General features: G+C 41.4%; 1 protein-coding gene across 1 annotated transcript in view; it reads left to right on the forward strand.

Moving 5' to 3' along the window:
* The first annotated feature begins 599 nt into the window (after positions 1–599).
* Positions 600–18,260, forward strand: part of adgra1b (adhesion G protein-coupled receptor A1b) — a 175,864-nt gene continuing 158,203 nt past the window's right edge. The window contains exons 1-2 of the mRNA XM_072678275.1: positions 600–844; positions 15,135–15,206. Of these exons, the coding sequence (XP_072534376.1) occupies positions 627–844; positions 15,135–15,206 (290 nt within the window). The 5' untranslated portion in view covers positions 600–626. The remainder of the gene's footprint in view (positions 845–15,134; positions 15,207–18,260) is intronic.

Below are 18,260 nucleotides of genomic sequence, written 5' to 3' on the forward strand. Positions count from 1 at the left end.
GGGGCGACAGATGTCCTTTAGTCACGTGGTAAACTTTGAGCCAATAGAAGCGCCGCGTCACGTCGTTGCTTTCAGTGTGGGCGGGGCCTCCGCGCTGCACGCCGCTGACAGAGCGCGCGGGTCCAGTCACCACGACAACCTGTTGACAGCCGTTAAAAAGATAAGGAAACTCTCCATAATTGCGCTGTCCCGTTACCTATTCCTCACCTCTCAGCCCTCTGTTACACCAGCACATTATCATACGGAGATGTACCTTCAGACGACACGGGTTCACTGAACTGGAGACCACAGCGCAAAGTTTTCTCACAGGGTTTATCGAGGCTGGAGCGGCGTCTGAAGATCAGTGAACTGCGTGAGTGATAAACTTCAGCTGCCGGAGGACCGTTGGAGCCGCACTCTGTGGGTTTGATGCTGTGGATAAAACATGAGGGCTATGACTAGTTTCGGTGGAGGGTCTGGAGATGAGACGGCTTCGGAGACAGGTGCCGTCCTTGCAACACCCTGAACCCGTCAGCTAAAGGAACATTAACAGCTCTAATCGCGTGAAATGGTCAGTTACAATGTCCACGGTTGGGAAGACATAACTTGAAGGCATCTGGCACCGCGTGTTTCCTGCTCTTTCCGCGATGGGAGTGCTTACCGTGCTTCTGCTGGTTGCCGGTTTGTGGAGAAGCGGTGTGTCCAGCAGGAACTGTCCGGACCTCATCGTGGACAGCTGCCACTGCGCGGCCGAGCGCTCCAAGGAGCTGAGCCGGCAACCCGTGAGGGTGAAGGTGGTGTGTGAGGACGCGGACCTGCTGGACACGCTGGAGCCCGCGCTGCTGCCCAACACCACGGTCACACTGTGAGTATGAATGAATGAAGGGACTGGGTTAGTGACCTCCTCAGAGCAGGGTGCAAGTAGGCTTAAGTGAAAAAAGCCTGAAAAACAAACTTCAGCTGGGCACAAGTGATGAGCAGGGAAACGTGACAGAGACAGAGAGACACATCTTTCTGTCTTTCTGTCTTTTCCTGATCAGATCTGTTCTTTTCTCAAATTATTTACAAGTAGTGGAGCTTAATAACGTTGCTCTTGGATAATAGTGCAGCATAGAGCATCGCAGCAGCTACACAAGACTTGTGTCTTCATCCCTATAAACTTCCTTGCTATAATAAGTACTATACCTTATAACTAAAAGGTGACTAACTTTGCTATCATGTGTTTGTCTCCTTAATATTTCCTTTCTCCTTTGTTCTGATCTGTAATGGAGTTTAATGTGTTGTGTTGAACCAGCTGATTGTTCACTGTGGGAATTGTGTGTGGGCCAAGGCGATCTCAGAAATTTTCTGTCTGCATGATAGCAAAATATACCAATGCATAACACAGAAATGAAGACCTGGATGAACATAAATAAATTTAACACATATTTCTGTAGGGTTAGACATGTAAAATAAATAAATAAATCTTCTGATCGTTTTTATTTTGTTGCATCAACAAGGACAAACAAAGGGATGGTTTTAACATTTTTATTCATGCAAAGTAGTACCAAGCTTGGACAGTTGTAGGCTTTGCTTGGTTAAGTTGTGCCTCTATGATTTACCATTTTGAGCAGATTAACTATCCGAAATGATAGCATACAGATCCCAGTAAGTAATCCAATTCTGTACATTTTGTTTCATAGCAGAGGTAAAACAACAAACAAATAACAAGAGACATAAGCATGGGTTGCAGTTCGCTGGTAAGATCAGATGAAGCAGACTTTGTGATACCAAACCTTTACAAACTCAGGACATTTTCAGTAGCCAGCTAAAGGCCTTTCAGTCCTTGTAGTTTGGATATTCTTATTTTCTTGAGGTTGTGGGATCCTGTGAGATATTCTTGGGGTATCTTGCTACCCAGTTTGTTTGTCCACAGTTTTCCATGATGTTTAGGTCAAGGTACTGTAAGGGCCAACCCAAAAGCTTCAGTGTGGGTCTCTTCAGGTAGTCCATCCGTGGTTGTTTTAAGGTATATTTTTGATTGTTATTGAGACTCCCACACATCACAGTAATAGAACTCTTCTGTCCACTCACACACCAGAGTGATGTGGCTTCAAATGCATGCTCGTGCTTGATGTGTTGCTTTGCGGCTCTCGTGGCCACATGCTCCTCAGCTGCTCAGTCTGTAAGTTTTTACTGCGGCTCTGCATTTGGATTTTGAGGATTATTATTGTAAAAAGTAAAAGTAAAAGTTACAGTAGAATGAATTAATTATTAAGTAGAATTGAGTTACTTAACTTTGTGGTTAAATTTTGGAGATTAATCTACAGTTAACGTGCTTTCCGAAAAACGGTGTGGGGGGGTGAGGGGGTCCGTACTCACCACTACTCTTAAATCAGCTAAACCTACATGCAGGTTTATGGCGGTTATATGAGATATATTATATATTAAATATTTCATTCTTAATCTGTTATAAGGTGTTGCATATTACAATAACCAATAACAAGAACTTGTTATTGTCAAATACATGAATTAATAAAAAAAAAACAGTTTGTGTATACTTAACTGCTAAGAACGGTGTAATATCTAAAAATGTCTACTTTACTGACCGAGACGGCACAGAAATACATTCAGTCAGGATGCTGCAGTCTTGATCAAATTAAGATGTTGGCCATAATCTGTATAAACAAAATCACTTTGCCCCTTTAGGTACTATATTAAACATGCATTACAGCTAATCTCATGCTGAGAGGGTATCATGAAATTTTAATTTGCAGAAGTATATTTCTTTTTTTCTGTGTAAGTGCATTGACATTGTTGGACTGTACTGTGCTGTACGTTTATTGAGTTGGATCCTATTACTTTACTGAAAACACATCTCAGATGAAGCTGATTAGTTTATCTCCCCAGCAGAAATGGCTATCTTACTCAGAGGAGTTAGAACGTAATTGCTGTGTTGGAGGCCTATTTTCTGACACTCCTAAGTGGTGAGATTACATACAAGAAGTCAATAACATTATCGTTTAATCGTTTGTAAATTTGTTTTAGGCCGTGTTGTTTATTTATTTCTTTTTCCGCTCACAGCCAATTCCCTTTAATACAGTAGAATGGCAGAAAGATGCAAGTTCTGCCATTTCTATTCACTGCATTTGGGTCAGTGTAGTTGAATGGCTGCAACATCAGCACACTGTTAGAGCTACATAATTAATGATACAATTATCACGGATGCAATAATTATATTGTACAATGATACAGTATAATTGTAAAGACATGCTGAGTAAACACAGCATTTCTGCTTGTGTATAGTGTGACTATACTGAGAAATTTGTAATCTTGTTGAGTGTTTTGTGCTCTGACAGATCAGATAGATCAAATATATATTCTTTATTTCTTTATTTCATGCATTTGGTGCCTTTTATTTTGTTATACAGTATTGACCAGAAGAGGATAGGCTCTCATTTTGAGTCTTGGTCCCTCTTAAGGTTTCATTTTCTTGTTCTACGGGAGTACGTTCTTGCTACTGTTACTTTAGATTTGCTCACCTGGGGATCGGACCCACATACCTGTAATGCTGTTTTGTGACGTCTGATGTTAAAAGCGCTGCAAAAATAATCTTGAACTTGGACTGAATGCAGGACTGTCTGTGCTCCTTTGCCTTGACAAGTCACATCATATGTGCTTTGAATGTGAACTAAAATGAGGCTTTAGAAATCTAAATTGTATTTTCTGTTGTTATAGAAGAGAAGCATGACTCCTGTACAGTGATATATGGTGTGCATACAGCAATGAGCCACAACACTATGTCGCCCATAGATGAAGTGAATAGTGCATGTCCAATAGTGCATGTCAAGGCCTGTGATATATGTTAGACGGTAGACGGTTTTCAAGGTCAGTGTGGTGGAAGTGGAATAAATAGGCAGACCTGATCAACTTTGGCAAGGGCTAAATCATTATGGCTAGGAATCATTTTTAAAACAGCAAGACTTGTGGGGTGTTCCCAGTCAGCAGTAGTGAGCACATTTCAACAGTGGTTTCGAGGAACTAGCAACAAGATGTTGGGCATCCAAGGCTCAAAGACTATCCTTATCTTTGTTCTGTCTTGCAAATATTATCCCATTTTGGCCAAACATAGCCATAATCTACATTAGGTACAAGGTACCTAAAACACATGTAAGCATTGAAACTAGACCCTGTTGCTCGCCATATTCACTGTGGAACAGTGGAACAGTCCGCTGCATGCATTCGATTCCCTACCACATATAATTGCGGGCTTTTTTTCGCACCTCAAGATGTAAAATGTTTGTGCAGTCAGTGTTCAGGTAACAAGAGATGAAGGTTAGTGTGAAATTAACAATGCTGTTTGAAATGTGGTTCCCTCGGGTAGGTGATCATGCTTAAATCACCTCAGCTTGCTTCAAATGCGGTCAGGTTTCTTCACTTAGTGCATTCTGTTGGGAACTGAATGTCATTACCACTGCACCTAAAAATGCTTGATTATTGGAGGCCTGAACATACTTAGGCGCCCATGGTGAGCGATTCCTCACTTGCTTATTCCAGTGTATGCTTATTGTAATGCCAAGTGTACATGTAGTTAACAAAATGGGCTTTTTGTCATCTGAATATGATTCTATATATGCTCAAAATAGACTGACCGTGGCACTGTTTGAATCTGCAATGTACTTTTTATAATTTTATGCATTTAAAATGCAGGCAGATATAAGAGTAATAAGACTGCATCTTAACATTTAGGCTAGTTTGTAGTTTTTCATAGGTATCAGGGTATATGTAATTCAGATGTTATAAAATATTCACACTAATCAGAAATATGTGAATAACATATTATTCAAGTACTTCTGCATGTGTGTGTGTGTGTGGGCATGCTTGTCCGTGCTGACCAGAATCCTGATGCTATGTTTTGGTCCTGGCTGGCCAGGAAGTCTTGTTCCTGCACTAGGAAGTGTGACCTTTTATCATACTGAAGTGGCCTCCCTCGTCTCACTTTTGTTTCTGCTCACTGGAAAAATAAATAGCTCTGAGAGGGAAGTGTGCACATGGCCAAGGGTAAGCCAACTGAAGTGTGTACTCCTCTGGGTGTGAGCTAATGCCTCCCCCTGGTCTCCTCCATTCTCCTCTTCATTGCCCTACACCCTGGAGTGCAGCTGTATGCTTGTTAGCATGCTGGCATTATTACTCGTCTGAGCGCCGGGAGCAGGATGCCCTCTTTTGTAAGGCCAGCAGACTGAAGAGGCAATTTTGTCTGATTTATTGGGCAGGACAGAATTATTGGATTAGCCTGAGAAAAATGAAAACATGCTGGTTTGCACTGATTGTCACTTGGATTGTCACTTGTTTTTGGAGTTTTCAGAAGTCTCAGGGCTATATTACTGTTTGTGCAGGCTCTGCGTATGGAAATCGGACTGGCCTAGGTTGATTAGGCTTTTACATACGCATTTACTATGTTTTTTTTAAAGAGAGATGCATTGCCCAACTTGGGGTCAATCTAAGTCCGTGGCTTTTCCTGTCCTAAGGGATTGTCTGATGTCCACAGATGTGTCCAGTCTAAGTGGTAGAAGAAGGCAGATCCATGAAATGGTCAAGTCTGTGTGCCGACATGAGGCCAGATCTAGTTCAGTGCTGCTACTGCTGAAGACAAGAATGTGATTGTGAATACTTACTGACAGCTGTTCTGGCACCAGAGACACTGTATCAACTACAGAGAGAGCAAGGCTGTGCAGAGCTAGCTTTCGCCATGCAGTTAAGTTAATATGTCTTGTTGAAAAGATCTGTCTACACTCTGGCACTTTCTTTGCGTGGAACCACGCCTCACTTCAATAATTGATAGGATGAAATAGGCAGTGTTTTCGTTTTGTCTGGTTTTAGGTTGAGCAGATGCTTTTTTGGATTCCTGCCTCCTCCTTTCAGACTTAATCTGGCATATCTGGAAGTGACTGTGTAGTTTACAGTAGTCAGACTTACCTGGGTATCACATTTTACTGGTGATTTGTGTTGGATAAGTTCACCAAATTTAAATCAATCTGTGGTTTTCCACTGGCATAATGCACATGCCACCAGTAAGGCTGCCTGACCTCTAACAGAATCTTTCAGGCTCTATCAGCAAACCACAGTAGTAACATCAAAAAAGTCCACCCGAGATCCAGCACTTCCCAAAGTCGGTGGTTTTCCAAAACAAAGTATGTGTCATTTTTAAAATCCTAGGCTGTGCATGGAGGTGTTAATGTATTCCATCCCCTTTTCACTGTTCTGTTTACATTTCTCTATCTGACTTGAATATTAAAAATATTGAAAGTAACCTCGCTGAAGCAGCTCTGCAGTTCTGCTTCTGATGCAAACACGGTCAGATTAGGCTGGCACTGCTTTACCTCTTAATTTGTTTGGCTTGCGCTCTCCTCAGTGTGATTGGCAATAATCGCAGCATTTGAGCAATAGCCTTTCCCCTTCTCATTTTAAGTGTCAGTCAGTATTAATACCGCTCCACTTGAGACTTGGAACCTGACGCGGTTATGATTAAGAGTGTCTGAAAGGGGTGCTCAAGATCTCATCAGTCTTATCGTGAGCTGAGATACCAGTATTTTCAGGGCGACACATTCTTTGTACCTTTTAATATTCTTAGCTTGAAGTAGGTGGGGGTCACCTTTTTAATGTGACCTGCACTCTTTCTTTCTTCCAATATCTCTCTTTTACTCTCTCACACTCTTTATGTTTCTCACTCTTGTTGTCTCTGAGTCAATAGCTTTTTGGCTTGTTTCGTCTCAAGTGTTGCTTGTAGCCTGTTGCTAACACTCTCCTGTGCTCTAAGTGCTTCTGTATGAATATTTGACAGGCAGAGAGCAAGTGCTTTTCAGTGCGTGAAGGGCACAGGTTAACACACACATAGCAGCAGCCCAGCGGCTCTTAATGTTAAATGACAGGGCCAGAGAGGCCCTCAGTCCATAACCATACAATCTCTCTCTCTCTCTCTCTCTCTCTCTCTCTCTCTCTCTCTCTCTCTGTCTCTTTCTCTCTTTCTGACTCTGTAGACCTCACTGACAGTAGTGAAATCAGACAACAAAGGCATTGCATGAGGTGTGGTGGCATAATCTTAAAAGTTGTGATTTCAGCTGTTGAAACGATATGCCACCCTTAGGGCATGTTCTCTGGTCCTGGGCATCAGCACTGCCTCATCTCTCTACGGAGAGCACCTGAGGCAAGCATACACTGTCATTCAGTGGTCTCTAGAAGTCCAGTGAACCATGATGGCCATGGGCTTTCTGTAGGCTTTTAGTGTAATCTAGGGATTTTGGCTCTAAGACCTGCTGTAAAAAGCACTACACAAACTATTAGAATTGAACTGAACTGTTCACCTTTTCAAATTAAAGTTAGAGCTGAGATACTGCATAGTTTGCCAGATGCATGAGGTGTGTGAGATGTGTTAGAGAAGGGAAAACACAAGGTTATGTTCACATTACTGGCCTCATTAATCAATTTCAGATTTCTGGCTCAGGTCTAGTTTGTCCTGTGGTCCTAGATCAGATACATATCTGATTTGTGGGCTTGTGACATAAATGTGAATGGTCAGATGGGATTTCATGCGCCCCTTTGCCTGTATGCATGCAATTAATGCAGCCCTGAAAAAAATCAGATTTGAGTCACTTCTGCCTGGTAATGTGAACATAGCCTAAGCTGTGCAAAAGGTCTACCTTTGACTGTAGTATCACAATGTTTAATACCAAACCCATGGAATGGTAAAACAAATTGAACACATGTTGGATCTAACAGAGATAAGTATTCAGATTGTTGTGGCCTAATTTATATATCTGATTTTCAAATCCAATCTGTTTTGTATGAAAAACAAAACTCTAGAAATGTCAACTTTATTAAATATTTAGTTGGAACACGCCCCCTTTAGTCGGAGTGACTGAGTGGCAAAACATTCTGCAACATGCCTGCGTTTATTAGGGAAAACAGCCAAACCGGAAACAAAACAACATTGTCTGCTCAGGTTAAAGGCAGTTGGACTCAACATCAATTCATCCAAAATCCAAAGGAACAGGGCTAATGGAGGCTCAAATCACACACATTTATAGGATAAAACCTCATATCTGAGAGCGCAAAGTCAAGTCAATGACCCTAGGAGTGTTTTTGACTGTTTTCGGGCACATTTAGTAGACTGGTTCCTTTGAGTTTGATTTGCTTTCCCTTTTAATCGAACTGAGAGTGTCGATAAACTACAGTGGGCTTGTTTTTACCCACCTGTTTGCAGAGCATAACTTCACCAAGCAGTGAACTCTTATATGGTTCGGTGCCTGGATTCCAAAATTGCAGCAATCCAGCTTTTGGCAGTCTGTAAAAGGATAGTGAATCTGTTTGTACAGTCAGTCGCACAACAGCTCTTTCCTGTTTTGTTTTAGCGGCATTTACACTGAATGCTAACACTGCCACTTATTCATTCAGTCTTTTCTTTGCCACCCAGTGGGCTTGGTTGCAGTGACTCCCTCCACTCTATTCAAAGCACATTTGTTACTAAATTGTACCTTTCTTTGCAATTGCAATGTTTATGACTATTGATATTGAATTAGCATGCACAATTTGATTTGCCTGTACAGAATCTTGTCCATAAAGCATCAAGCAATTGTGCAAAACTAAAGTGCAGTGCTATAATCCTCTAGAACTGGAGTTTAATATAAAGCAGTCAACCATATTGGCAAGTTGGTTTACATGTTAGCTGACTAATACAATTATTATACTTTGATACAATAAAGATGAAACATGATAGATAAAAATGTAATGTGTAATGTAAAGTGTAAAAATCATTCTCCTTATCTTTCTTCGTATTGATTATTATTATTATTATTATTATTATTATTATTAATGATAATACACTTCAGTTACACTGTAGCCTTGTCATGTATGTTGGCTATAAAGAGGGATTCAAACAAATAAAAGACAAATGCTTATGTTACTCTGAATGTTATGTTACTCTGAAAAGCAGCTGGAATCAAACCCATGCTTTCCTAAGTCACAACTTAGTTCTCTCCGTTTGCTCTGCTACCTCTACCCCACTTTCTATTGTGGTAGATATCTGAGAGTATCATTCAGAAAGCACATCACACGCTGCATAGACAAAACAAAAAGTTCCTTTGAGCCATTTTCTCCACATATATATATGCATTTGCTCTCTCACACTCATGCACACATACACACATAATATCACAAAAGTTCATAAATCCCATTGTACCCTTCAGAAAGCCCAAGAATGTGTCCGATGCGTTCAGCCATCTAAAAATATTAAGAAAGGAAAATAGAGAGCCTGCCAAGGATCCGTTACTGTGCTGTTGTCCCTGCCTCCCTTTCTGTGAATAGAATAAATAGTGAGGTTATTTAAACTGTCATAAATCTGCTGGCCCGCTGGCAGCTGCGGCCCTCAAAAGTGTGTTGTGCGCTCCAGCTTTCCTAAACATCGTAAAGCAGCTGAGTTAAAGCCCCAAGAGCACGGCTTCTGTCTGTGGGGGTGAGCTTATGAGCGGGAGAACATGTCAACTCTGCCTGACCCCGCACCACAGAGAGGCCCCATACACACACAGCGTTGATAATGTGTTGAAAGCTATTAGGTTGTGTAGCATGCGTGTGTGTGTGTCTGTGTGTGTGTGTTTGGAGGCAGCTAAAAAAATGGAAATTGATGATCCTGTGGTGATCCGTAGGTTCTGAGCCACTGTACCAACACAGTAAGTGTTTGCCTTTCACTTCAGGATCAGGCAAACCGCAGGACAGTTTGATTCAGACAGCTCACACATATTCGGATGGCTCACGCAGCATAATGTAGAAGTGTTACACTTTCTAAGCCAAATGAAACAAGATAGAGCCAATGAAGTCAGTGATGGTGTCAAGCTTGTCCAGTTATAAAAAAAGTCAACAAAACAAAGGAAGAAGAAACGAAAAACGATCTTCCAGGACTGGTGGCTAAAATAGCCACAAGTGCTACTCTGCACTGTCCAACCAGATGGGCCACAGTACGTGGAGCTGCTTCTCCTCACCGCTCCTCAGAGCCTATTTGAGGCTCTCCTAATATCCATCTGAACTCCTGAGCTATGACTGTTTCACGTCCAAGATCAATGTTAGTCGATTTGAAATATGTTATTTTGGTTAGCCGTTCCAAGAAACCCGATATTACAGAATAACAAGGGGTTTGGATTTGAGGCTGGAAAGAGTCGGGCTGTCCGCTCGAGATGTTTGTAATAGTTTAAATTGTGATCTCTACCCTACTTGTTCCATGTGATTGCTGCCTGAGGAGACTTGCAGTTGGGGTTATTTTCGTTTCAGCCGTCTTTATAATAACGCAGCGCGGCAACAGAAGGCCCAAGCTGCCTTTGGCTGTGCACGGGACAGTCTGAGTGTGCTCTACTCTGGGCCCGGCCAGCTGTGGATTTCTGAGAGCTGAAAGTGGAGATGAGAATAGGAAGGCGTGCTAATGTAGAGTGAGTGAATAATGTCTCTGAAACTAACTTCCACCCATACGCAGCAGACAGGTCCACGAGGAGGCTGCTACACACTCCAAAACACACAGACTTAAAAGAGGCCCTCTTTGTACTGCCAAACTCCACAGCTACATACTGTATATGGGAATGTCAAAGAGAGAGACTGTGTGTGTGTGTGTGTGTGTAAGTGTGTTTCTGCCCTGTGCACCCTTTCCTGATGGAAGCGATCAGAGAAACACAGAGAGCAATGACATAGACCATTTGCTCCGGCAGCCCTAGTGAGACAATATTTGATTTGTCTTCTCCTTCTCTCTCTCTCTCTTTTTCTCTTTCTCTCTCTCTCTCTCTCTCTCTCTCTCTCTCTCTCTCTCTCTCTCTCTCTCTCTCTCTCTGTCTCTTTGTCTTTCTATCTCTTGTCTCTCTCTCTCTCTTTCTCTCTCTCTCTCGTTCACTCTTGCTGCTTATCCTTAGAGAACATAATTGATATTGTAAATAGAAAGTTGGAAGGACACTCCAGATTTTCGGCATGCGCTGTTTACATAATGTACAATTATGTTTTGCCTGCGATTTCCTGGACGTTGCGCAGAGGCCTGGAAAAGGCATGAGGGGGTCGAGGAGCGGCTGAGTTTCCGCTGGCCAAACAGAGCCACGAACACAGTGCTGCACACACTCACACGCTTCACTTTGCACAAACACACAGCCTCTGTTCTTGCCATGCTGCATGTGGTGAGAAAGTAAGAGGGAGCGGGAAAAAGAGTGGGCAAAAGAAAATAATGACAGTGTTAGATGAATGGCAGTCCGTGAGGAAAATAAAATGAACTTATACTTATGAGTTCATTCATGCATCTGAAAGCCATGTACAGTTGCAAAAATTATTCAATCCACATTGCAAAACAGGCTTATTAGCAAAACTTTACAAACTTTCAGCTGTTTGTAATGAACAAATCAAACAAGAAAGAAATAAAATAGCTCAGCACAACTCGTTTAACAAATGCTTTTTCCAAATTCAGCAGTACTTAGTACTTAATAGAGCAGCCTCTTACTGTTATGACCTGCTGCAAACGTGATGCATAGCCAGACATCAGCTTCTGTCAGCGTTCCTAAATAATCTTAGCCCATTCCCCATGGACAGTGGTCTGCAGTGCACTAATATTTTTGGGTTTGTGTGCTGCAAACCTCCTTCTTCAAATCCCATCAAAGATTTTCTATGGGGTTTTAAGTCATGGTTTAAGTGACTGTGACAACCACTCCAGAATCTTCCAGGACTTCTTCTGAAATGCAGCCCTGGTGGACTTTGAGATATGCTTGTGGTAATTGTTCTGTTAGAAGGTCCAATTACACCCAAGTTTCAGCAACATCTTGCCCTCCACACACTACAGGTTTCCAGTGCCAGAGTAAGCAAAGCAGCCCCAAAGCATCACAGAGCCACTTCCATGCTTCACTGTAGGCAGGGCTTTCCCTTTTAGTGTATGTGTCATTCTTGCTTCTCCAGACATACTACATGTCTAAATAACAGAATTCATGCTTTATTACATATTATTATAATTGATAATCTAACAAATAATAACATTCCAAGATCATTCCAGTTTATTCAGCACCTTCAAATGGATGCTAGAATGTTTACACCCCTTGTCAGCGCACTGTATAGCACAGCATGCAGCATACAATCTGTATTTCTCATTCCACGTAATGAATGTTGAACAGTTGCAAATTTATGCCATATTTTTTCCAACCTACCAGATCTCTGAAGTGCTTGTAAAGATTTTCCTCACTAATGGCACATCTGAGCTCACTGGCTGTAAATGAACAGGTTGTTTGTTTAGGAGTGTGTTACCTGAGGAGGCTCTGAATCATTAGGCTACGACTGTAGAGAACTGAGGATGAGGTGATGCCGGAAAAGGTGAGTCAAGCATGGTCGGTGTTGAGCCAGGACGTATTACAGTTAGACATCAACGTCAGAGGGGTGTTGACTGTATGTGTGAGAGAGTTTCTTCTATAAGAGAGTTTTCTGCAAGGTGAAGGAATTAAGAGTGCTGTCAATGTTTCTAAAGACTGAGAGATGGGTTTGCAATTTCTTGCCCTACTCTAGCACAGGGGAAGCCTTACAAAGTGATATCAACTATGTGGCAAGCATACAAAAGCTTCCTGAAGTTTAAAAATACACTGTAAATTTTCAGTAAGTTGTTCAACCTAACTATCCCCATCTGATTCATTACTTTTCGTAAGTTAAAACAACACTTTTTTGTACAGTGTACAGCAGATTCTTGCAAAAGAGCATTTAGCTCTTGAAGGTTTTCAAGAGGTAAAGGTTTATTTTTGATTGGCTGTGGAAGAGGCATTCTCTCAGAATCTCAGTCCAGTCACATAGCGTGAGATCGTCAGCATTTCAGGGTTATGAGATTAGAGGGATTGTTCAGATTCTTGAACAGTCAGACAGAGGGCAGCCTCTGGGAGTAGATCACTGCCCTTTACATTACAATCACGCAGGGTCACAATCTCACTCTTGCCATTTATCTTTTTTTTTTTATGAGTCCTTGCCAGTATTGGGCCATTGGCAGTGACACTGCTAATAAAAACTTTGTTTACTGTGCGCAGGTTTAAACCTCTGCACTAGCCCATATTCACAGACTTCATTGTTTGCGGTTGTTTTTGTTCTGTATGGTAATTTGTATTTATTGTCTCTGTGTGCTCAGGAGTGGAAGTGAATTGCCTCAAGCAGCTCTACCCTTGTTTTCTCAAACATTGCCAGTAGACCATATGTGGAATTTGCCTGCAATGCAGATTGCAGTGCTCTACCCAGGGCTTAAAGGAGTGTTCCAGAGGTTAGGGATGGCTGGATCAATACTGAAGTACTAGTACATTCAGTCAGTCCTGATGTTTTCTTATGAGAATTGATTTTCACATAATAAATATTGGTACTGAGATTTATATATTTATAGGTATATAGGTTGACGGATTTATAGGAAACGGATATATGCAAATACGTTGTTGACATCCCAAAAACATTTTTTGTTTTTACAGTTGAGTTTAGGCATGGGAACTGCGTGTGTCAACATCTTAACATTGTTTATTGTCAATTTGAAAGAAATAAAAGAGAAATTCCTTTTTCCACAATATGGGTGTCAGAAATTGTATTGGTTTACCAGCTTTGGTATTACTCTGGATTGGAAGTGGTATCACCCATCTCTTCCATAGATGACACGTGTCACAGTATCTGTATTTAGCTACGCCCTCTCAGGCTACGCCTGTCTGGCCCTTGAAAACTGCATACAACCTTGAAGAAGGCTGGAGCAGAGCACAGAATCGAACAAGCTTGAGTTGCAAGTGTGCAGAGTAGAGAAGGCACATTGTGTCCTATCATGCATGTAAAGCAGTCTCTCTTGCTCACACAAACTCACACACACAGACACACACACACCTTAACGCCTGCCGGCATGCCTGAGTGAGCAGCATTGCGTTTGACAGGATGATCTAATATCTCACCTCTGTGATCAATATTCCAGCAGATGTGAAGTTCAGAAACGCTGTTTGCCGTGCTGCTGCAATAATGCGAACATGGGAGAGAGACTAAGAATGGCATTTATCACACAGCCCCCAGCCTCTCTCTCTCTCTCTCTCTCTCTCTCTCTTTCTTTCTCTCACACTGTGTCTCTTTAAGCAGTAGGTATCATGGCAGTAGGTAGCGAGACTAACTGTCCCCCCGCCCTGGCACAACAAGACTTACTGTTCCCCTTCCCTTTCAGCAGCAGGTTTGGATTGTCTGAGGCTTAACAAGACTCACTGTCCACTCTCCCTTAAGCAGCAAGTAGCATGGCTTGTCTGAGCCTTATCAAGGCTCACAGCCTCCCCTCTACTTCAACAGCAGGTAACGTGGCTTGCCTGAGGCTTAACAAGACTCACTGTCTCCTCCCCCTTATAAGCAGTAGGTAACATGACTGAGCCTTGACAAGACTCACCGCCTCCCCCCCTGCTTCAATGGTAGTGTGGCTTGTCTGAGGCTTAACAAGACTCAAGGTCCACTCACTTTTTCAGATAACATGGCTTATGTTGAGGCTTAACAAGACTAACTATTCTCTCTCTCTCTCTCTCTCTCTCTCTCTCTCTCTCTCTCTGTCTCTCTATCTCTCTATCTCTCTCTCCCTCTTGCAATGTTCCTTCTTCTCTTTTTCAGCAGGTAATGTGGCTGGTCTGACGCTCAGCAAGATTCAATGTTTTCTCCATTCTGTCTCTCATTCTCTTTCTCATGAATTGATAGTAATTTAACCTTCTATCTATACAGCAGTCAACTCTCATATTATTTACATATTATATAAATATTATATGAATATTATAAATATTTTATAAATATTATATATAAATATATGAGAACACATTTATTATACAGCAAATGAAATCATAAGCTGGCTGTGTTTGGGAAATGTAATTGATTGGTTACGGTTTGTGGTGGAATAGAGGGATGTGTGTCTGTGTTGGATGTGTAAAGTTACGATCTGTTCTCATCACACAAGCCTTAGATTACATTACCTCAAATGGCCATAAATATTCCTCTAGAATGCAGTTCATCGGATATTTATGACATGCCCAGACCGCATAAACGCTACTCTGAGTGATTTATCAGACATTTTGGGTGAAAAATGAAATGGTGATGTTTTATTTATGAATTTGAGAGTTTTCGCTGATGCTGATTATGTCTTCCTCCCTTAGGGTCCTCAGCAATAACAAAATTTCGACGGTGAAAACCGCCTCGTTCTTCGGATTGCGTGCTCTGGAGAGATTGTAAGTACATTTACCCTTTTCAAGAACATCAATAATTTGTTCAAATTTATTTGAACAAAAGTATGTTTGCACTCAGTGCTCCCCTGTCCATTTATTGTACTCTTCACTGATAACTCATTTGTAACCAGTAAAAAAATTGGTGACTTATTTTTCTTCAGAATCCTAAATCTCCAGTTCAACATTCCACGTACTGCTCTGTGTTCCAGACTTAAGCTGTCTGTGTTTCTGTCTCCATGGTGAAGTGTGAGCAAGGCAATTGGCCTGCTGTTTGGTAGTGATGACCCAAAAACGCTGTATGTTTCATTTGTATTTGAGTCTGTAGGCTTAGGTGGTCTGGTCTGTGGGCTAAGCGATGTCTTCTGGCAGGCCAGGGCCAAGTTTTCTGCGGAGTATCCAGATCAAGTAATAAGCAGCTAAAGGGGTTTTGCGAATGTGTGGCCTGGGGGTGTCTATTGATTAATCTCTACTTCGGTTTTAATCAAGTCACTCGCCTGACCAGGCACACTGACATTCAGAAAGGCCTCCTCAGCTGCTATTTGCGTTTTCGTGACAGGACACTTTCGTAGGGATTGCCACCAACTGTGAAACTGAACTGAAATAATGAGAATAGCACATGCAAAGGGCATCCTGTGATATTTTGTTCTGGTTTGAATGCCAAAATGCAAACCTAGAAAAATACAAAGCTGGTAATGGAGAGTAGGCATAGTAGAGGACATTGTGCATAGCTTACTGGGTACACAGCTCATATGCAGTGGGAATGTGTACTCCGAAAAACACAAAAAATCAATGGTTTAAATCATTTTACTGCTGGTAGCAAAATATTTTTTCCATTTATTTAAAGGATCAAGATCCTATACAGGTACATGTAAGCACAGTGTGTGTGTACATGGTTTCATGCTTATTGATTGTTTCTGAACTTTTTATGCATTATGCAATTGAATTTAGTTCAACCTATGCATAACCAGTGAAGCAGAATTCAACCAAATTTGCTTCCTAAATATATATATATATATATATATATATATATATATATATATATATATATATATATATATATATAATATTAAATTATATAAATATTATCTGAATTTAGTAAAGTGGCATAGTGGTATATATAATATGGACAATTATTGCACCAGAATTATTGCACACATTCGAATTACAGTACTATTATTATTGCACATATGAACAGTATACCTTCAGTATTGCACAAAGAACCGTAGTGTCACACACTAAGGGAGGAGATATAGAGTGTGATGGCGACAGGTAGGAATGACCTCCTGTGGTGCTCTTTGGTGCATTTCGGTGAAATGAGTCTTGCACTGAATGTGCTCCTGTGTCTCATCACCGTCTTGTAGAGGGGATGGGAGCCATTATCCATAATGGCATGCAGCTTAGACAGCATCTTTCTCTCCAACACTGCCATCAGCGAGTCCAACTCCACACCCACAACATCACTGGCCTTGCGTATCAGGTTGTTGAGTCTGTTGGCGTCAGCCACCCTCAGCCTTCTGTCCCAGCATGCAACAGCATAGAGGATAGATTCTAATTACAATTGCTGACATGCCTCAGGTTTGATTTTCTAATTAAGGTCTGAGACTTTATCAAGAAGAACTTTGCATTGCTTAGGGTGCTTATACTTTTGCACAGTACACCCTGATCATTTAGGTTTTTAAAAGTGCATTAGGATTTGTCAAACATAATGTGTTTTATGCTTATAGAGTTATTGAGTCTGTGTCGGAGCCCAAACGTTCACATACAACAGTGTTTTATGCAATAATAAAGATATATAAAGAACTTTATGACTAATAATCATAAAAAATCTAATGATAACCAATTTAAAAAGGATGACAATGTTAAATGTGTCGGCCTATTTTGTTATCAGTGTATAAAATTAGTTATATAGTATTATATTGCCAAGCCTCAAGCCATATCAGGGTTTAATTTTCCTAAATCTCCCCAGTCTTCCTGCTTATCTGGCAAAGGCACAATTTTCTCTACAGCCTCAGCCACCACTTTTCCCTTGTAATTGAACAGTGCATCATTTGATTTGCAGCCAGTTTAAATTACATTTAAAGCACTGTAGCATGGCCCTCATGCCCCTGGCCACCAACTGGCTGTCTTGTGATAGGGATGCCAGATGTACTGGCTGCCAGTTTATCTGACCAAGTGACGGAGTCTGTCCCTGTGCCAGAATCAGGTGCCCATTGTTTTGAAAACACCGGGGCCAGCTGCTGTTGGCCTTGTCACTTTGAACAGCAGGGGGCGTACAGCTGTGGATAAGTCACATGCTTTTCAGTGGAAAAATGACATTATTGAACCTCATTCAAGTTTGGTTGCATTGCTGTTTTACACAAATATTGCTATAAAGCAGTGCTTTGATGTGCCACATCTGATTTGTGACATCCAAATAGATTAATCTGCTTACTGCACATCTATTCCCAAAACTGATTATCTTCAGGACCCACACCCTCAGGTTCTTGAGAGCTCACGGCAGACAGTTAACTGACAATACAACTATTTTAAGTGTACTGTATTGAGTATCTACTACAGACAGAATGGGTATTTGCACCCATATGTACTGTCAATAGGCAGGGAAGACTAATTGATCTAACATACCTTGTTCAGTGGCAACCTTGGTTTGGATTCCTTGCTTCTTTTACAATTATTCCAAAGAAGGTTAGATGTGCAGGTGGAATTGATATAGTGATGTACTGTGTTACTCTTTGAGGCCCCAAGTGTAACAAGCCAAAAGCTCACTAAGCCAAGAATACTGCTTTCCGTTGACCCCCTGAGGGATATTCCTCCAAGTTGCCAGCAACAGGAGGTGAGCAGCTGAGGCATCCTTGCAGCTTATACAGAAGCAGCTTTCAAATAATGTCTTAATGTAATGCATTGACTTCATTAAATGCCACAGCCTGCTGCTGTTTCTGACTGGATGCAACAGAGGTAGTTGCCCATATGGATGCCTGGGTTATAGTTTGGAACTTTGACAAAAAGGAGTCTAATGGAAATAGCTGAAAGGAAACCCACTGGGATCTGGGTTCAGTCGTG

The sequence above is a fragment of the Salminus brasiliensis genome, chromosome 4 (assembly GCF_030463535.1).
Source record: "Salminus brasiliensis chromosome 4, fSalBra1.hap2, whole genome shotgun sequence".
Taxonomy (NCBI): Eukaryota; Metazoa; Chordata; class Actinopteri; order Characiformes; family Bryconidae; genus Salminus; species Salminus brasiliensis.